Source organism: Diceros bicornis, chromosome X (genome assembly GCF_020826845.1).
Source record: "Diceros bicornis minor isolate mBicDic1 chromosome X, mDicBic1.mat.cur, whole genome shotgun sequence".
NCBI lineage: Eukaryota > Metazoa > Chordata > Mammalia > Perissodactyla > Rhinocerotidae > Diceros > Diceros bicornis.
Genome location: NC_080781.1, coordinates 26,094,089 through 26,116,261, shown reverse-complemented (window position 1 = coordinate 26,116,261; position 22,173 = coordinate 26,094,089). Strand labels below are relative to the sequence as shown.

At 40.7% G+C, this 22,173-nt stretch overlaps 1 protein-coding gene across 4 annotated transcripts in view; it reads right to left on the bottom strand.

The window, feature by feature from the left end:
* The window catches only part of GK (glycerol kinase), a 74,007-nt gene extending 54,048 nt beyond the window's left edge, over positions 1–19,959 (bottom strand). Inside the window, exons 1-3 of one of the 4 annotated variants that reach the window (XM_058535603.1) lie at positions 19,732–19,959; positions 3,134–3,207; positions 920–1,026 (exon numbers count right to left, since the gene is read on the bottom strand). In XM_058535603.1, coding sequence (XP_058391586.1) covers positions 920–1,026; positions 3,134–3,207; positions 19,732–19,809 — 259 coding nt within the window. In that variant the 5' untranslated portion in view covers positions 19,810–19,959. Of the gene's footprint in view, positions 1–919; positions 1,027–3,133; positions 3,208–15,504; positions 15,624–19,731 lie in introns of those variants that run through there. The other 3 variants (XM_058535600.1, XM_058535601.1, XM_058535602.1) reach the window with 3 other exon arrangements.
* Positions 19,960–22,173: the final 2,214 nt, after the last annotated feature.

The following is a 22,173-nucleotide window of genomic DNA, read 5'->3' as shown; positions in this document are numbered from 1 at the left end:
GGCATCTGTATCTATTCAGGAGCTCCAGCAAAAACCCCAAACATCATCTTTGACTCACCTCTTCCTCTCACCCTACTACTCTGCTACCCTGACATCTAATCCATCAGCAAGTTCTGGCCCTTTCTCCTCACCTCCACTGCTACCTCTGTCAGTCAAGCCACCATCCTCTCTCTCAGGACTTCCACAGCAGCCTCTACACTGGCCTCCCTGTGTCCACACTTATGCCTTTATAGTCCACTCTCCACACAGCAGTCAGGAAGTTGTCTTTAAACTGCAAGTCAGATCCTGTTATCTCCTGCCGCCTTGCTTAAACCTTCTCATGGCTCCCTGTGATACTAAGAATAACATCCCAACTCCTAACTATGGCTGACAAGGCCCTATCCATTTCCCTGATTTCAGCTCCTACTGAAAGCCCTTACTCACCAGCCTCACCCCTCTTTTACACTACTTTTGACATACTGGCCTTCTTTCTGATCCAGGAATGTGCCAAGATTATTCCCACCTCAAGACCTTTGCACGTGCTGCCTTCTTTTCCTCAAACGCTCTTCCCCCAGATATTTGCACGGCTGCCCCTTTTGGCCTTTGAGACCTCAGCAAGAGTCACCTCCTCACAGAGGCCTTCTCTAGCATCCAATTCAAAGTAAGCCCCTCTATCTAGGCACACTCTACCATATCACTGGGCTTTATTTTCTGCACTGGACTTATCAGTATCTGAGATTAGCTTGTATTTGTCTGCTCTTATTGTTGGTCTTACCCCCACCAAAATGAAAGCTTCATGAGAACAGGGACTCAATCTTCCAGTTTATTGTTATATCCTCAGTTCTCATGGAAATGCTTGCCACTGCACAGGCACTCTACGTGCGGAATGAATTTGAATGAGATAATCACACCATGGAGTAAAATGTTCTATTAAAAATACCTTTTATGTTGGAAATATCAATATTGAGCTGTCCAAGTTTCTCACACGTTTTCTCTATACACTCATAGACAGACTGCAGAATTTCCTTAGGGTCTTGTTCCACCCATCTTTGAACAAAAGAATGTATTTGGTTAGTCCACAAGAAAGCAATACAACTGTAATTTATTTCTCTAGAAATGTTCACTTATGAGGGTGGCTGGGGCATAAATTAAAATCAGATAAGCAAAGCAAAACATATCCAATATTCTAAACAAATGATTTAAAGAAAAGCCCATTTCCTTTACATTTTTATTATTCTTCATATAGTAGTTAATCATTTGAAAGGAGGCAAGTAACAACAGGCTATAAATAGAAACTATTCTACCTACTTTTAAATCATTTTTTCAAACCCATAAGAAATTAGTCCCCCAATTCTTTAAATCCTGTGGGTTTGATGAATTTTGATAAACTATCTGCATGTTTCACTAGTCACTAGTTATTTTTAAGTAGAGTGATATATACATATATTTTATTTATTTATTTCTGAAGCAAAAGGAATTTTGAAAAGTCAAAAAAGTATACTAATCTCTTTTGCCATTTTCCCCTAAAATATTTTGTTAGAATTTAGGGAAAAAATTTAAATTCAGTTCAATAACTATTTCATGTAGAGAAGTGCTTAGTCCAAGTTTTCAAACTCAATCCCAGTGCACTTTTGGCAAGGTGCCAGGGCCTCAGAAGGATGAAAGGCTCATAATAAATGACAAGGAAGAGAAACCTGGGAGAAACGAATGGCGATTTGAGGAAACCCAAAAGTAGAAACGACACAAGTTAAAAGAATCCTACTGTAGCTTCTGGAAGCAGCAAGGGAATTTCAAATGCCTTTCTTCTCTGCCTGCCTCAGGCCTGCCTGGCTAAATGCTTCCCTTTCCTGAGCTTTGAATTTTGTTTCTAAATTCTCTTTTTCCGAAAACCCAGTGTCCTTCCACATATTTTGAATTTTCGTCCCTCCAAGACCCAGGTATCCTTTCTCCAAATTGCACTGGGATCAGGCCCATGGACAGGCATTCTAATGCTGCTAACATATCAATAGCTTTTATTATTAATCAAAATAATTCTCTAAAACATAGGAGCACATTTGTCATGGAAAGAAAATGATAAAATTTGGTAAGATATCAATTTTTTCTCTTTCTTAAATTGAAGTAAACTTTACAGTGAAATGCACAGATCCAAAGTGCATAATTTGTTGAGTTTTAACAAATGTATATACCCATCTAACCAACATCCCAGTCGAGATACAGAATATTTCTATCATTCCAGAAAGTTCTTTCACGCCCCTTTCAAGTCAGTTGCATAGTCTACGGGCAAACACTTGTTTGATTTCTATCATCCTAGATTAGTTTAGCCTCTTCTTGAATTTCAGATAAATGGAGCCATGCAGTACGCACTCTTTTGTGTCCAGCTTTTTTCACTTTCCATGATATCAATGAAACTCATCCATGTTATCGTGTGTATCAGTTCACTTTTTAAAAACTGCTGAATAGTATTTCATTGTTATTCATTCTACTGATGACAGACATTTGGGTTATTTCCAGTTTGGGGCTATTATGAATGAAGCTGCTAAAACATTCATGTATAAGTCTCGCTACAGACATATGCTTTCATTTTTCTTGGATAAATTCCTAAGAGTGGAATGCTGCAGATGTGTGGTTAATTTTATAAGAAATTGCCACAGAGTTTTTCAAAGTGGATGTATCATAAACATCATTAAATTTTACATAATATACTTAACATTGTATTTAATCACAATTACTACATATGAACATTATTCCCAAAAAGGATGATTTCAGTATTAGATAATACGTGAATGCTTTTTAAAAAACAGGTATCTTTATTTAAGAAAAAAAACTTTATGCTCAAATCAGCAATGCAGCAGTTTGGCAATGATGGAGACACAGAACTAAATAACTTCAAAGCCAATGTAGAATTTCTGTTATCTAATACTTCTTTGCTTGATTACTTTATTATCCCCTCCTTTTCTGTCATTGAATTTCTAAACCATCAATTACCCACATGATTTTGCTGAGCTACCAAGTTATTGCCTCTTTTCTTGACTAATACCTATTCCTCAAGTTTTCCCAGGAGGGTGTTTGATCAAGTTTACAAAGCACAGGGTAGGTGGGGTGAGATGAACTAATAAACATGATGTATCTTTACATATTAAATTAGGAAACATACCCTTCTCTTGGAAATTCTTGTTTTATTTCCACTTGATGATGACTAAGTAGTTCTGCTGTTTTTGAATTGAAAACCTGAAAAATACATCGCAATATTAGGGTGAAAACGCATGGAGAGAGCAAAGTTGTTTAAAGTAATTCAGCAACTGAAGTTCTTATTCACTGATAGAAAAAGTCCAATTAGATGAAATGCCATACAAGATGATCTACTTTCTCGTCAGATAGAATCATAAAAGTTATGAGATAGCTTCAGAAATAATAACTTCTCTTTAAACAGAAACCTATTGAAGATAAAGCTAAAGAGGCAATTCCTTATTCTTTAAAAAAACAAGAATGGCTCCAGATGTAGGAAAGTTAATACATCAACCAGCTAATAGTATGAATTTCTTTTCAAGAATAGGAAAATCAAGAATAAAAGAGAGCTGGCAAAATGCTGATAGTGATGGTGTAAGGCTCCATTCCGTATCCATCTTGGATGTGGAGACAGAAAGAGTCATGGATGCCTAGCCAGGGAAGCGTACTGTGTAAATCCATTTGAAGGGAAGTGCAACAATGCATCTAGCTCTTCTAAGAGGTGAAAAGAGCTGCATCACCAGGGGGAGAAGTGTATCCTGGCATTCAGCTCAATGCTTTCTGTGACATACTTGTCAGGAGTTGCTGACCCTTGATATAAAACATTAAAGCCAATGGATGAAAGCTAACATAGAAGTGATGTACAATTTTCCACAATTTTAATACTACTAAAACCACATTTTTTAAAACTTAGCAACTTTTTTCCACATATACTGTTTTTCATCTGGGAGTACCTATACTTGAGTACCAAAATACTTAGTCTTTCAGAGTAAGGATTCATATTTTAATTAAAATTAACTTCCAGTGATGTCAACATCATGGCAGAGTGAGCTTTCCCCCTTAGACTCTCCCCCAGTAAGATATAACAAAAGGGACATTCATATACCAACAGAGGACATTCACACAACACAAAAGACATCTGAGAGACCCATGCAGCCTTACATCTGAAGGTGGAGGTGCTGGAACCCCTGGAGGAAGTGGAAGGAGGTAAGGAGAACTCCTCTCCTTCCCCAATGACAGAGACCCTGGGAATGGGACCATGCGGCTCCTGGCGGGGCTGGGAGGGGCGGCCCTCTGTAGGAAAACTGTCGCTCTCCAAGTTCCCTCACAGCCTGTGGGAAATTCCCATATGGAGGGGACTGAACTGTTGCAGGGGTGTCTTCATCAAGCTAGTACCCCAGGAGAGCAGACAGCAAGGGAAGAGTGAGAAGCCCCCAGGATAAGGTAGGCAAAAGAAAGAGCCCCTCCCCCCGCCCAGAGCACCAGCACAGCCAGTCAGGCAGAGCACCCGCAGATTGCGGTGGGCACAGAATACACAGCTCTTGACTCCCACCCTGTGGCAGCAGGAGGAAGTTGTGACCAGATATTTTCAGAATGAGGAAAAATAAGCCCACGCCCTCAAGTAGTATGCAAAAATAAATTAAATCTCCAGGCCAGAAGGAAAATGACAAGCACCCAGAAATCAACCCTGAAGGCACAGAAATTTATAACCTAAATGACAGAGAATTCAAAATAGCTATCATAAAAAAGCTCAATGAATTACAAGAAAATGCACATGGACAATCCAATGAAATCAGGAACTTCTTCACAAAAGAGATTGAAACTATAATGAATTACCAATCAGAAATGTTGGAGATGAAAAACACAATGGAGGAGATAAGAAAAATCTGGAATCTTTAAAGAACAGAGCTGACAATATGGAGGAAAGAATTCGAAATATTCAGGAGAGGATGCAGAAATGCTCCACATAGAGGAGGAGAAAGAACTAAGATTAAAAAGAAATGAAGCAATTCTCTGAGAAATATCCGACTCAATGAGGAAATGCAACATAAGGATAGGTATTCCAGAGGGAGAAGAGAGGGAAAAAGGAGCAGAGAGCTTGTTCAAAGTACTAACAGCTGAGAACTTCCCAAACCTGGGGAAGAAGCTGGAAATACAAGTCAATGAAGTCAACAGATCTCTTAAATATATCAACATTAAAAGACTCTCTCTAAGGGATATAGTAGTAAAGCTGGCAAAAGTCACAGATAAAAAATATTAAGGGCAGCAAGACAAAAACAACATACAAAGGAATCCCTATCAGGCTCTCAGCCAATTTCTTGGCAGATACTTTACAGGCCAGGAGAGAGTGGAATGATATATTCAAAATTCTGAAAGACAAAAACTTTCAGCCAAGAATACTCTATCCAGCGAAAATATCTTTCAGATATGATGGAGAAATAATAACTAGCCCAGATAAACAAAAGCTAAGGCAGTTCGTTGCCACAAGATCCCCACTACAAGAAATGCTCAAGAAGGCCCTCATGCCTGAAAAAAAAAGAGAAAGGGGACACAAAGCTAGCTTTAAGCAAGGAGAAAAATAGATAGACAAAATCAGAAAAATTGCAGTTCTCTATAAGAATAGGTTAGCAAACACTTAATTATAACATCAAAGATTAAGGGAAGGAAAACACCAAAAATAAATACAACCTCATCACCGTAGACACAAACTCACAACACAAGATGCAATAAGTTGTGACGATAATAACTTAGAAGGGGAAGAGGAGAGGGATGGAATAGATTTAGTCTAAGGAAATAAGAGGCCATCAGAAAATGTACTATCTCATCTATGAGCTTTTTTATACAAACCTCATGGTAACCACTCAACAAATAATCAGAACAGAGACACATACGATAAATAAAGAGAAAACTAAGAAAACCATCATACAGAACTGCCAAACTGAATTGGTAGTCTGAAACACACAGGACGAAAAACAAAGGAAATGCAAAAGAACTGGAAAATGAGCGATAAAATAGCAAAATTAAGCCTTCATATATCAATAATCACTCTAAATGTAACTGGATTGAATTCTCCAATCAAAAGACACAGAGTGGCGGGATGGATTAAAAAACAAGACCCAACAATATGCTGCCTCCAGAAAACACATCTCAGCTCTAAAGACAAACACAGGCTCAAGAGTGAAAGGATGGAAGACTATACTCCAAGCTAATGGAAAACAAAAGAAAGCAGGTGTTGACATACTTATATCAGACAAAATAGACTTTAAGATAAAACAGGTAATGAGAGACAAAGAGGGGCAGTATATAATGATAAAAGGGACACTCCACCAAGAAGACATATCACTTATAAATATACATGCACCCAACACAGGAGCACCAAAGTACATAAAGTAACTATTAACAAACCTAAAAGGAGATGTCAACAACAACACAATAATAGTAGGGGATCTTAACACCCCACTTACATCAATGGATAGATCATCCAGACAGAGAGTCAATAAGGAAACAGTGGACTTAAATGAAAAACTAGATGAGATGGACTTAATAGATATATAGAGAGCACTCCATCCAAACATAGCAGGTTACATATTCTTCTCAAGTGCACATGGAACACTCTCAAGGATAGACCATATGTTGGGAAACAAGGCAAGCCTCAATAAATTTAATAAGATTGAAATCATAACAAGTATCTTTTCCAACCATAATGCTATGAAACTAGAAAACAACTACAAGAAAAAAACTGGGAAAGTGACAAAGATGTGGAGATTAAACAACATGCTACTGAAAAACCAATGGATCATTGAAGAAATTAAAGGAGAAATCAAAAAATATCTGGAGACAAATGAAAATGAAGATACACCATACCAACTCATATGGGATGCAGGAAAAGGAGTCCTGAGAGGGAAACTCATAGCAATACAGGCCCACCTTAACAAACAAGAAAAAGCCCAAATAAGCAACCTTAAACTACACCTAAAAGAATTAGAAAAAGAAGAACAAACAAAGCCCAAAGTCAACAGAAGGAGAGAAATAATGAAAATTAGAGCAGAAATAAATGAAATTGAAACCAAAAAAAAAAAAAAACAGTAGAAATGATCAATGAAAAAGAGCTGGTTCTTTGAGAAGATAAACAAAATTGACAAACCCTTAGCCAGTGTCACTAAGGAAAAAAGAGAGAAGGCTCAAATAAATAAAATTAGAAATGAAAGAGGAGAAATTACAATGGATACCACAGAAATACAAAGGATTATAAGAGAATACTATGAAAAACTATATGCCCACAAATTGGACAATCTAGAAGAAATGGATAAATTCCTAGACTCATACAACCTCCCAAAACTGAATCAAGAAGAAACGGAGAATCTGAATAGACCAATCACAAGTAAAGAGACTGAAACAGTAATAAAACACCTCCCAAAAAATAAAAGTCCAGGACCAGATGGCTTCTCTGGAGAATTCTACCAAACATTCAAAGATTTAATATCTATCCTTCTCAAACTATTCCAAAAAATAGAGGAAGATGGAACACTTCCTAACACATTCTACAAGGCCAATGTCACCCTGATACCAAAGCCAGACAAGGACACTACAAAGAAGGAAAATTATAGGCCAATATCGCTGATGAACATAGATGCAAAAATCCTCAACAAAATATTGGCAAACCAAATACAGTATTACACTAAAAAGATCATACACCATGATCAAGCAGGATTTATACCAGGGACACAGGGATGGCTCAACATCCGCAAATCAATCAATGTGATACACCACATTAACAAAACGAGGAATAAAAACCACATGATCATCTCAATAGATGCAGAGAAGGCATTTGACAAGATCCAACATCCATTTATGATAAAAACTCTCAACAAAATGGGTATAGAAGGAAAGTACCTCAACATAATAAAGGCCATATACGACAAACCCACAGCCAACATCTTACTCAACAGGGAAAAACTGAAAGCCATCCCTCTGAGAACAGGAACAAGACAAGGGTACTCACTCTTGCCACTCTTATTCAACATAGTACTGGAGGTTCTGGCCAGAGCAATAAGCCAAGAAAAAGGAATAACAGGAATCCAAATAGGCAATGAGGAAGTGAAACTCTCGCTGATTGCAGATGACACGATTTTATATATAGATAACCCTAAAGAATCCATTGGAAAACTATTAGAAATAATCAATGACTACAGCAAAGTAGCAGGGTACAAAATCAACTTACAAAAATCAGTTGCATTTCTATGCTCTAATAACGAACTAACAGAAAGAGAACTCAAGAAGACAATCCCATTTATAATCGCAACAAAAAGAATAAAATATCTAGGAATAAATTTAACCAAGGAGGTAAAAGACCTATACAATGAAAACTATAAGACATTATTGAAAGAAATCAATGATGACATAAAGAAATTGAAAGATATCCCATGCACATGGATTAGAAGAATAAACATAGTTAAAATGTCCATACTACCTAAAGCAATCTTCAGATTCAATGCAATCCCAATCAGAATCCCAATGACATTCTTCACGGAAATAGAACAAAGAATTCTAAAATTCATATGGGGCAACAAAAGACCTCGAATAGCTAAAGTAATCCCAAGAAAAAAGAACAAAGCTGGAGGCATCACAATCCCTGACTTCAAAATATGCTACAAAGCTATAATAATCCAAACAGCATGATACTGGTCCAAAAACAGACACACACACCAACAGAACAGAATTGAAAGCCCAGAAATAAAACCACACATCTACTGACAGCTAATCTTCGACAAAGGAGCCAAGAACATACAATGGAGAAAGGAAAGTCTCTTCAATAAATGGTGCTGGGACAACTGGACAGCCACAGGCAAAAGAATGAAAGTAGACCATTTTCTTTCACCATATACAAAAATTAACTCAAAATGAATCAAAGACTTGAAGGTAAGACCTGAAACTATGAAACTCCTAGAAGAAAACATAGGCAGTACACTCTTTGACATCAGTCATAGAGGGATCTTTTCGAATTCCATGTCTACTCAGACGAGGGAAACAAAAGAAAAAATAAACATGTGGGACCTCATCAGACTAAAGAGCTTCTGCAAGGCAAATGAAACTGGGATCAAAATGAAAGGACAACCCACCGGCTGAGAAAATATTTTCAAATCATATATCTGACAAGTGGTTAATCTCCATAATATATAAAGAACTCACAACTGAACAACAAAAAAACAAACAACCCGATCAAAAAATAGGCAGAGGATATGAACACACATTTTTCCAAAGAAGACATACAGATGGCCAATAGGCACATGACAAGATGCTCAACATGATTAATCATCAGGGAAATGCAAATCAAAACTACACTAAGAGATCACCTTACACCCATTAGAATGGCTATAATCACCAAGACAAAAAATAACAAATGTTGGAGAGGTTGTGGAGAAACAGGAACCCTAACTCACCACTGGTAGGAATGCAAACTGGTACAGCCTCTATGGAAAACAGTATGGAGATTCCTCAAAAAATTAAAAATAGAAACACCATACGATCCAGCTATCCTATTACTGGGTATTTATCCAAAGAACCTAAAATTAACAATCCAAAGAGGCTTATGCACCCCTATGTTCATGGCAGCATTATTCACTATAGCCAAGAAATGGAAACGACAAAAAGTGTCTGTCGACAAATGACTGGATCAATAAGATGTGGTATATATATACAATGGAATACTACTCAGCCATAAAAGACAAAATTGTCCCATTTGCAACAACATAGATGGACCTGGAGGGTATTATGTTAAGTGAAATAAGCCAGGCAGAGAAAGACAAACACCACATGATTTCACTCATACGTGGAAGATAAACTAACACACGGACAGAGAGAACAGTTTGGTGGTTACCAGGGGGAAGGGGGTTGGGGGATGGGCACAAGCAGTGATGGGACACATTTATATGATGACTAACAAACAATAACGTACAACTAAAATTTCACAATGTTATAAACTATTATGACATCAATAAAAAAAATTAACTTCCAAAAATCACTGTAATTGCAGCAGTAAAGTCACACCAATTAGTTAAGAAAGTGTTTCCATGCCTAAGTTTCCTGTAGGAGAAAATTTCCTGCTCAATGCAGACTAAGAAAGAGAAAGTCATAAAAGAAAACACATGGTGAGTTGCTGCTCCCCTCCCTCTCCACCACACGTACACCTCCTTTTTGGGAGGAAGTGAGAAACATAATGAAAGCAAGAAGACAAATTCTCAAGTCCTTTGAGGAGATAAAATATCTTACAAGCCAAAGGCTAACTTGACACATCATAAATAAAAGGTGCTTGGCAGAATCCCATGTAATATTCCGGTAATTTACAATTTAGCACTGGGGTATTTCTCTAGGATGTCCACTCCATTTGTCCTGTTTTATTCACTGAAGTATCTCTAGGGCCTAGAATGGTGACTGGGACAGAGTTGATGCTCAATAAATATATGTTCAATGCCTGAAAAAATATGATCTATCAGGTACTTATCAGGAGAAAAATTATCAAATAAAATGAGAAACGGTTATGTGGCAGAAAAGCTCTAACAGGAAACCATGGTTGTATTATTTTCATTCATATGACTGCTGATCCTGGGGTCTTCTCTCAGATCCCCAAAGGACTGGGGGTTAAGAAAAAAGGTGATCCTTTTTGCTGGCTGGATTCATAAAAACCTCAATAGCAGACCTATGGGGCTATGAATGGAACGGGATCCTTCTTCTATCACCTCCTAGTTCTAAGTAGGCTAACTTAAGGACCCTCACACTAAAAATGAATTTCTTTTTTTTTTGTGAGGAAGATCGGCCCTGAGCTAACATCTGCCAATCCTCCTCTTTTTGTTGAGGAAGACTGGCTCTGGGCTAACATCCATGCCCATCTTCCTCCACTTCATATGGGACATCGCCACAGCACGGCCTGACAAGCGGTGCGTCTGTGCACGCCTGGGGTTCCGAACCAGCGAACCCCGGTCGCTGCAGCGGAGTGCGTGCACTTAACCGCTTGCGCCACTGGGCCGGCCCCCTAACAATGAATTTATAGGCCTTTGGAATAGGCATCGAAAACGGAAGGATTTTGGTAAATTCTATTTGCCATATTAGAGCATGACACCATCTGATCACACAGCATTTGGACATAACAGGAGGGAGACTGGACCTCCCTACTTCTTTAGAGCTCTGAATCTGAGGAGAAAATGGACATCACCTTTAGGCATTTAGGATTTGACCCTGTGCACACTCCATGTTTGTGGGACACTTTTTAGATTTAATATTTTTAGAATCTGCAATTCTCTTAGTGCAGCCCCATCCAATAAAAATATAATGCAAATCACAAATGCAAACCACATATGTAATTTGAAATTTTCTCATAAAAAATAGTAAAAAGAAACAGGTGATATTAATTTCAATAAAATTTTATTTAAACCAACATATCTAAAAAATTATCATTTTAACATGTGAGCAATATAAAAATTATTAATGAAATCTTTTACATTTTTGTAGTACTAAGTCTTTGAAATCTAGTATATATTTTATACTTATGGTCCACCTCGATTCGTACTAACCACATTTAAAGTGATCAATAGCCACATGTGGCTAGTGGCTGTCATACTGGACAGTGAAATTCTGGAGTACTCTTTTTTTCATATATCTAGGTTCATGTGAAGAATCGTAATGAAGCCTCCTGGCAGTGGCTACATAGTTTGCTTTATGAAAGGTCTAGCATGGTTATCTGTTTAAAAGTCATTAGATGGCAAGGGAGAAACACCTCAGAATTACAGACGCTCCATATCTTTTTCTCCCTTTTCAAGTTTGAAATTCACCAAATTTAAAAGTCAGTTAAAACTTCGGACGCACAACAGCACAGAATAGAAGACTCTCACTAAGAAAATTAATTAAAAGGAATATTTTAAGATACAATGAATCTATGGGAGCTAAGAGATCCTGTGGGCCAGCGTTTTCAAAATGTGCTCCCTACATCGCTAGGACCCTTCAGAAGCTGGGAAGGAGAGACAGGGAGCTCCAGCTGAGCCTCTGGACCACACCCTACCTTAGATGTCACATTTTATTGACTTCAGCTTCCAGATTTAAACTCTTCCAGACAAGAGCTTAACCATGGAGTTCCAAGGAAGAAAACAAAGGACAACACAAACTGAAACCCATGGCCCGAATGTACTGCTCTCATATTTACAAAGTGAGCTCCAAGAGACTGGATAATACTTGCAAACAGTGCTAAACTCTAGGTATTCTAAATACCAATTCAGTGCTTTTCCAGTACGAAATCATACTAATACTAATTATGAGTTTTTCATCATCCATTAAGTGGCAGCAAATACAAAGAAGTTTTATGACATGGGGCTGCCAGTGCTATGAAGAGGAGAAAAGACACCTAACCCAGATGTGCGGGGGTCAGAGAAGGATATTCAGAAGAGGTGACTTCTAGACTAAGACTTAAAGTTAAATAGCAGGGAGTCTGTGTGAGACCAGGAATGGGTGGGGGAGGCTAGGCTGAGTCAGAGGGAGCAAAGGTTAAATAGCAGGGAGTCTGTGTGGGACCAGGAATGGGTGGGGGAGGCTGGGTTGAGGCAGGGAGAGCAGCTGTGATGCGTCTGCAGTGATCCAGCTGAGATACCTGGAGGGCTCCATGGGGGGGGGTAGGGGGGGTGGCGCAGCAGTGGGGATTGAAAGGAGTGAAGGGCATGTGCTGAGAGAGATTTAATTTAGGAGATATAAGCAGTTAGACTCATCAAGGGCATGGATGGGGAGGAGTAAAGAAAAAGGAGGAACACCCAAGGATGACAGGCTACAGGTTAGGGTAGGCAGTGTTTACAAGACAAAGGATAGGGTAGGAACAGTAGCTGGGGTACAGAAAGAGGTAAGGAGATTGCAAATTTCATTTTAGATAATGTGTGTTTGAGGTGTTACTCAGGCACATAAGTGCAGATGCCCAGCAATCAGTTGCTTATATTTTAGGTCATAAGCTTAAAGAAAGAGATCCGTTAAGGGTACAAACTTGGAACTAGTAGATAAATAAGTCCTGGAGATCTAATGCACAGCATAGAGATTATAGTCAACAATATTGTATTATAAACTTCAAAGTTGCTAAGAGACTACATCTTAATTGTTCCCACCACAAAAAAGAAATACTTGTGTGACGTGATAGAGATGTTAGCTAATGCTACAGTGGTCATCATACTGCAATACATAAATGCATCAAATGAACACATTGCCCACCTTAAACTTACACAATGGTATACGTCAATTATATTTCAATAAAAAAAGAAAGAGATCTGCTCTCAGAATTTGGTTTGGGCCAGAAAGGGAGATGAGAACTTTACACTTGGTGTAACGTGGAGGCAAAGAGCACAGGCCTGGGAGGCACGCAGAGCTGGGGATGGGGATCAAGGCCCAGCTTGGCCTGTGTCAGCCATCTGACTTGAACTTTTCTGAGCCTTGACTCAGAAATCCATCTGTAAAAGGATTAAATAAAGTAATTTATGAAAAGTATTTCGTACAGGGCAGGCACATAGTATGCATCCAGAAAATGTTACCACTACTGTTGTTGCTACGACTGCTACTATTTTTATTACTGTTGTTACTATTACTACTACCACCAGCACCGCCGCCAACAGGTGATAGAACTAGGATTTGAAATCACCAGTTCTATATTAATCTCTAAGCCCAAATCACGTCTCAGATCCAGATTTTGTTTTAGGAGGAGGGCAAGTAAAAACTGAACAAACAAGTTCATGTAGGAAAAGAATTTAGCACAGCACAGGCACAGAGCATAGACCCAAAATATGTTACCACTACTGCTGCTGCTGCTGCTGCTGCTTCTTATTACAGCTACTACTACTACTATTACCTATAAGCGGTAGAATTAGAAGTCACCAGCTCTATATTCACCACTATGCCTAAATCACGACTCAATTCCAGATTTGGAGGAGGTGGATAGTTAAAAAACTGCAGAAGCAAGGAAAATTATTTTTATAAAAAAGTGTTTAAAAAGTACTTTCTGAGCCAGCCCTGATGGCCTAGTGGTTAAAGTTCTGCACTCTCACTGCTTCAGTGGCCCGGGTTTGCTTCCCAGTCATGGAACCACACCACCCACCTGTCAGTAGCCCTGCTGTGGCCGCGGCTCACATAAAAGAACTAGAAGGACTTACAGCCAGGATATACAACTATGCACTGGGGCTTTGGAGAGGAAAAAAAAAAAAAGTTTAAAAACAAAAACAGGGGCCGGCCCAGTGGCATAATGGTTAAGTTTGCATGCTCCACTTCAGGAGTCCAGGGTTCGCGGGTTCGGATCCCGGGCGCAGACCTATGCACCACTTATCAAGCCATGCTGTGGCAGGCATCCCATACACAAAATAGAGGAAGATGTTAGCGCAGGGCTAATCTTCCTCAGCAAAAAGGGGAAGATGGGCAACAGATGTTAGCTCAGGGCTGATCTTCCTCACCAAAAATAAATAAATAAATAAATTAATTAATTAATTAAAAAACCAAAACAAAACAAAAAAAGGACTTTCTGAAACAATGCATGCCTTCTGTGTCTTAGAAGAAGGAGAGCAGTGGAGACACGAAATGCTGTCCTTATAAGTAACTGTCCTTTAGGCTTGCTTCACTGCTCCTAGGACTAATTCAGCTATTCCATCATAAACATGCACACTCATTCCCCGCCTCACGTGATTTCCCACTAGCCTACTCTTTCATGCCACACTCAACTTTACTATGTGATACAACATTTTTCAGGAATGTAAACTCCTGCTCTAGAACACTAAGATACTATATAAATTTGAATGACCTAAAATAAAAATACTAGCTACAAATATGTTGCATTGCAAACTTGACCACAAAAGGTGTCGTGGTGTTTTCCAAAAAGCCACGGAAGAAAACTTAGCAAATGGCATTATATTTTTCTTAAAAACGAAATTGTAGGGGCCGGCCTCATGGCTTAGCAGTTAAGTGCGTGTGCTCCACTACTGGTGGCCCGGGTTTGGATTCCGGGCGCGCACCGACGCACCGTTGACGCACCGTTTGTCCGGCCATGCTGAGGCCGCGTCCCACATACAGCAACTAGAAGGATGTGCAACCATGACATACAACTATCTACTGGGGCTTTGGGGAGAAAAAAGGGGAAAAAAAAAAGGAGGAGGATTGTCAATAGATGTTAGCTCAGGGCCGGTGTTCCTCAGCAAAAAGAGGAGGATTAGCATCTAGCTCAGAGCTGATCTTCCTCACACACAAAAAAATGAAATTGTATTAAATAGCATATACATACGTCTAATACAGCTATAGTTGCTGAATTCGACTTTTTCCAAGACCCCACAAGTTTTACCTTCCTAGTCTTCCAATCCTAGTCAACACATCTGAACCTTGTAGGCTCTTCTCTGCTGATGTCTATTCACGTAATAAGCACCTGCCACATGCCAGATGCTGTGTTAGGCTTTGGGGAGGAAAAAAAAGACATCATTCTGCCCCTCAAGGAGCTCAAAATTGAAAGCTCTTAACACTTACGCTTGTGAGAGACAAGAGGACAAGAGGGTGGGTGGCAGCTCTCCGATGACACTGTGCTCTTGCCATTTGTGTAATGTGCTGGGCAAGAAAACAAACCAACTCAGTGGGAACAAAAAACACAAAAGAATCACAACTGTAGTTATCACAAGAGTGGCCCCATTCTAGCTATGAGCCAAATTAGTTTTACCAAATTTACTGTTCATTAGTCCCTGGCCCCTAATGGGTACTTAATAAATATGTGTTGAATAAATAAATGAAAGAAAGAAGGCAGAAATTCATCCCTAAGCCTTATGAGATCTCTAAGTATGATGAAACAACTGGGGCCAAGGCAACGTTTCCTGCCAAAATAAGCACAGAATTACAATTGTAGTCATTCTTCATAGACGCTGGCTATTGGAACAAAATGGTTACGCAACCATTATCCACGGTGACTATACCTGAGCCCTGCCCCGGACTTGCTCAATCTGAATCACATGATCAAAACCAGCAGTACTTACTCAAAGGCAACCTTTTTTACAGACTGTGAAACCAATGTATAAGTATCTTTTTCTTGGTGAAGATTCATCTGTGACTATAATCAGGACTTACGCTTGAGAGGTGGGTAAGTGGCCTTCTCCAGCCTCTCATCTTCCCTTTACAGTACTTGAGGAAGCCAGGGAGCCTAAGGCAGGAGTTAGGAGGACAGGCTTCTGAGTGCGACAGACTTGGACTTGAATCCTAGTTCCACCAGTTACTCTGCGACCTTGGGCACAATCCTCAGTACAGTCTAATCACCAGTGTAAAGGAGCTTAATAATACTACCTACATCACAGTTGTTATGAGGATTAAATGAGATAATTATGGAAGAGTCCTCAACGCATTACCTGACACATATCAAGTCACAACACATTCTAAGCCTTTGGTTTTTTTTAACATTCAACTTAATGGAGAAAAAAAGAAGTTACCAAATTAAAGAAGGAAGTTGACTGTTTAAACTCAAACTTCTGTCTTATAAAGAAATGGACCCTCATTAAAACCTGTTACACTAATTCTCTTTCCAAGAAGTTCCTATTGTGCAATCTGAGTAACCATGTGCCAACCCCAGTTCACTTTCCTATCAGACAAGTAGGAAATTTTCCTTTAGTACAAAGCATATGCATAGGGTCCCAAGACTAATTCTCTGATAACTGGAGGAAGAAACGAACAGGTCCTAAAATTGCAGGTCTACTACTAAAATAGTAGAAATTAAGTAATCAAACATATCCAAGTCAGAAAGTTTTGAGATTTTTTGACAAAGTAAAAAAGACAACCAGAATTAAAAGTCAGTTGACCTATTAAAGAAAAATGATAATCTATTCAATAAACATTTGTCAAGTGCTCCCTGTAGACAAAATATGTGTTCATTTGTCGTGTTGACCAAGATGTTTTCAGGAATACAAAGATGAATAAGGCTTAAAAGGAGGTCCCTGCTCTCAAGTACAGCAGGTATACAATTATAATACAAAGTAGGTGATAAAAGCTATTAATAGAGATATAAGAAAGGTGCTATAGGAAGGGGGAGAAATTCTGACTAAGAGTTTGAGGAAGACTTATACTAAGAGATGGCAATTGAGCCACAATTAGAGGTAGAATAGAATTTCAAGAAGCAGATATGGGGAATAGGGGAGGAGGCATTTCCTTTGGATGAAAGAGCATGAATAAAGAAATCTTGCGTTCTTTATGGGAGAAAGCTAATATTATTAGCACAGAAAAAGGAAGAAGAAAGCTCAGAGAGGTTATTGGTCTTGTGAAAGTTGAATTAGATATGCAAATTTAGTGAATAATGGTCAGGAAATTATTTAAATACCTTTATAAGCTTCCTTGTGACAGTTCTTATTCACTGTATTCGCTCCTGAGAAGGTAAGCAACTATTTTTTGAGTCATAGTTACAACGTGGCACAATATGCCTGGAATAACTCCTGGGAATCACCTTGTGATTGAAACACATATTCAGCAAATCTATTATCTGCATTTTGCAGGAAGTGGTTTAGCAATCTCTTTCCTTAGAACCAAAGGAAAAAATACCTTGCTAAACCATTCCCAAGTTTTTCTCTACTTCATACAGGATCTCTAAGTCTTTTTATCTACCTCTGAAGCATCCTTTCATAGTTGTTTCTCAAAGAGCGGAAAACTTTATTGATCAACTTTTATACATCATTCGATAAGCAGGATGCGAATCTTTTGAATTTGCACCTTAGCTTACTCATTGAGATCATGTCATACAGAGCCCAGGAAACAGAACCCAATTTTTGAAGGCTCATGTTGTTCATGTCACACACTGAACAACTAATTGTGATAATATGAAGATTTATTCCTTGCCCATCAATACAGAAAGATACCTCTTGGGCAACAGACTCTGAAGGACCAGGAACAACCTGTAGTAGATAAAGAAGATTGTCCCACAGGGACAGCAACTGTGAAGAGTTGAAAGGAAGACAAGCACAGTAAGGCTGGCTCCTAAAAAGGCAGCTGACAAAGTTATGAAATATTTTACCCACTTTCATAGAGGGCAAAGGCTGCATAAACTTGACAACAATCACCATGTTTGGTTTGGCCCCCACAAAGCTTTATGAACTAGTTGCCAATATTCAAGAACAGGAAGATTTCACTGAAAACTCTAGACTACAAGTTTTTCTTAAAGAATTAAGATCTGGCAACACTGGGCTTGTGTTCCTGTTTGGCAGCTATAGGCTGTCCCCTTGGCTTGAAATTTGCTCTCTAGTCTGCCCCACTCCCTCTACCTGCCTGGCCCCTGCTGGCATTTGTGTGGGCAATTCTTGAATATGCCTTCAAAAATCAACCCACAGTTAACACGCGTCTTAAGGGTCTTTCTTAATTTTAAATACACAATGATGATTGTGTATTTTATGTATTAATCAAATCCAGTTAGGCAGACTTTCTTATGATTCAGGATTACTTTATAAACACTTATGAAAATAAGACAAAGCGAAATCTGCCCTGGGTGATCAAAAGATAAACAATGTAAGAGATAGGAGAACTATGTCTTGGCAGCTCAAACCAGAATAAGTCATTAAATAAGATTCAAACTAAAATTGGACTGAAAGCTTTCCATTTTAGACAAGAGAGATGAGTATCAAAATGAAGGCACAAACGCAGGTTTTAGTCAAGTGGTCAGCTAAACAGAACTTTGAAAAAATATATATACTGTACATATAATGTATACATACACATACATACTAAATGCAGGAAAAATTATTTGAGGTAAAGCAGTGAAGACAGAGCTAAATAATCAATAAATATTTACATCAACTTGCCAGGTTAGTCAACTGTCCATTGAAAGCATGGGCTCTTAACCAACTACCATTTATTTTGAATGGTAGTTTTAAATTATCTTACCGAACTCAGTACCAGACCACTGTAAGAGCAAGTTTCCTAATTGCACGAAACAAATTAATAAACAGTCACTTAAATAGCACTCCGTTATGGTAAAACTCTGCTGTTATACACGGTAAATAAAAAGAGAAACAGACTTTCCCTGTCACTTTACGCTGTGAAGCACGGAGAGGACAATCATCTGTTTGTAATGGGCAAAGCATCAGAACTGAAATTTGCGAGTCTTCAACATTAAATAAAGATTCTGGTAAAAACAGTGTAAAAAGCACTTTTGCCTAATGTGTTCTGCCACCTCCCCCCTTCCCCCCCCCCCCCAGCATTCTACCTTCTGCAATTTCTGTGGGAGAGAATGACAACGCATCATTAGCTAATACTATATTCATTCTACTGCTCCAAAAGACGCTGTGTTAGGCTACCACGGCCGTGACACAGCTTTCCCCTCATCCAAGGACGTCCTGCGCCCCGCAGGCCAAATGCTCCTGGGGAAGACCGCAGCAGCGGTCAGTGTGGCCACCTGTCCCTGGCTGCAGGCGGGCCGCTCTGCACAGATGCTCGGCGAGTCCTAGCTCCCTGTGGGGGCGGAGTCCCCCCATTAGTAGGTGACCCGGCTCCACCACCGAGGCCGGGGCTGCTCAGCTCGGCCGCCAGGGTCGTGAGAGGCCGAGGTACCCCAGGCCCGGGCGGAGCAGCTCCAGCGTGGCAGGTCCCGCTCCGGGGGCCTTGGCCTCCTTCCCTTGCCTGACGGCAGGGGCCCGGGGCCGGGGGAGGCGCGAGATGGGGACGCGATACCCAGCGCCGGCGTCCCCGCGCTCCCGCCTTGGCTCAGCTCCTCCTCAAATGTCATCCCGGGCTCACCAAAAAGCGCGTCGAGCTCGTGCCCTGGTCCACTGCCCCCACCAGCGGCCCCAAAACTGCTTTCTTCGTGGCTGCCATGAAACAAGCTTCGGGTCGGCAGGCGATCGCGGCCCGTTTCCCGGGTGACGGCGGCGGACGGGGGAGGGGCAGGCGGCGAGTCCGGAGGGCCAGGCGGTGCTCCCGGGCAGAACTCTCCACCGCGCTCCAGGCTGCGCCTTTACCGGCGCGAGCCTTCTCACCCCGCCCCTCTGGCATAGGCCCCGCCCCAACCGCGGTCCCCACGGCTCCGGGGGCGTGGCGGAGGTGGGGCGCTGTCTGCCTGGCCAACCAATTAGTTAACGCGGAAAGAGGCGGAACGTTCCGACGATCAGAGGGCGGTGAGACGTCACGGGGCGGGGCCTGGGCGCGGCGGAGGCGGCGGCCCGCGCGGCAGGTCACGTAGTGCCGGGCGTCCCGGCGGCTCAGTCAGCTTGCTGCAGGGTCGGGGGCGGAGGCGGGTGCTACCCATTGGTAGGGAGCGCCGCTGGCCCGCGGTTGAGCCCCAGGGCACAACCCCACCCGCGCCCTGGGGCTCCCGGGTGCGGGTGAGTCCCAAAGACGGAACTGCTTGTTCTTCTGATTGGTATGCGGAGCGCGGCGTGAGTCGCTTTTTGGACCCACCTCTCCTCGCCTTCCCGCGCTTCCCACGCCCCGCCCACTTCCCCGCTCCTCGCGCACTATAATGATAATCCTCTCTACAGGGACTGACCCCGTGTAGTGTCACCTCTAGGAGCTATGCGAATCCCTCACCTTTTTAGGCTTTTCAGGGACAAGGAACGCGGAAGTAATTTCGGTTTAGCATTTAAGGGAAGCTGTCAAGATCAACCTCCCCAGGTCCCCCATTTGACTATCCCGGCAGAAAGCACCCGGCACTTTCCTGTCCTGATGCGCCCTTGCTCCTTGACATCACTCTGGTGTCTCCTCCCTCATACGCCATTTCCTTTCCTTCCATTAACTGCTCTGGACTGCAAAGGGAGAGAAAAGGGGCTCTCTCGTTAGACCTTGACTATCTTGCCAGGATCCTTTTGGATTCTATGTTCCAGGGACTTTCAAACTTGGACCAAGACCCACTGTGAGAAATAGTTTACAAAACAACCGAGGCACGTGCGCACGTGTGCTTGTGCATTTATTTATAATTTACATATTATAGTTACATATATTATGTATAAAAACTTTATATATATTTACATATATTGAAAAATGTTTCCAAAACAGTATTTATCCTTCTATGCTGCGCATTCTGTATTTTTTTATTCTATTGCATATCATTTTTTTTAAATGCTGGTTGAAAAATCACTAAATTGATTTTGTAAACCACGATGCTCTCTATCAATTTCTAAAGCAACTCTTCTATTCCCACTCTTTCATTTCTTTCCACCCATTTCCCCAATCTCTCAGTGTTGTGGAATATCATTTCTATTTTTTTCCCTTCTTGACTTACTCTACACCACCTTACTTGTCCACCTCTGTGTTTATAGTTTTACCACACTTGCTCTGGAAGCAAATTTTCCTATACTCTGTCTAGAAATCAGATTCTGGTGTTCCAGATGAGGCCTGCTTATGGAAATGCTGGACTTGTAACGGTTGATAAACTGGTTTGCTTTAGGATAGGAGTGCAGATAATCAGTATTTCTGAATTTCCCGGAAGAGGAGAAGACATGGACAGGCATACAGGCAAATGTAAAAGAACTAGGCTAATTTGCCTCTAAACACAGTGAAAGACATTAATTGAATGATATAGATAAGGATTTCCTTGACTCTAGCAGGCAGTAAAAGAAAGCCACCAAACCTACCACGTTGAACCATTAAAAAAAAAAATTGGGGGGAGGGGCCCGCTGGTGTAGTGGTTAAGTTTGTGGCTCCGCTTTGGGGGGCCGGGGGTTCTGGGGGTTCACAGGTTCGAATCCCAGGTGCAGACTGATGCACTGCTCATCAAGCCATGTGTGGCGACATCCCATGTACAAAATAGAGGAAGATGGGCACAGATGTTAGCTCAGGCCCAATCTTCCACACACACACACACAGACACACACACAATCCCTGACCATGTTTGAACTTGCACACATTTTTGACTCAGATACTAACAGGACAGCAAATTGTTTGTTTAGCAGTATAGTAGGATCAGAATGCAGACATTTCAGAATAAGTAAGGCTAGATGTACATGAGAGATTCTTAAATGTATTCATCCTGTGGTTCCCACAACAGTCTGCATTCCACATCCTCATTCCTTTCACCAAAACAAAATGGAAAGGCCAAGGTATTACTTGAGCTTTCAAGAGTCACCCATATCGAAGCTCTCTCTTAGAGGTCTGGAAAGGCCCAAGGGAAGGGTTTTAAATGAAAGTCTAGCTCAGCCTATCTCAACTCCACACCCTAAATATTTACTCTGACTCTCATAGATC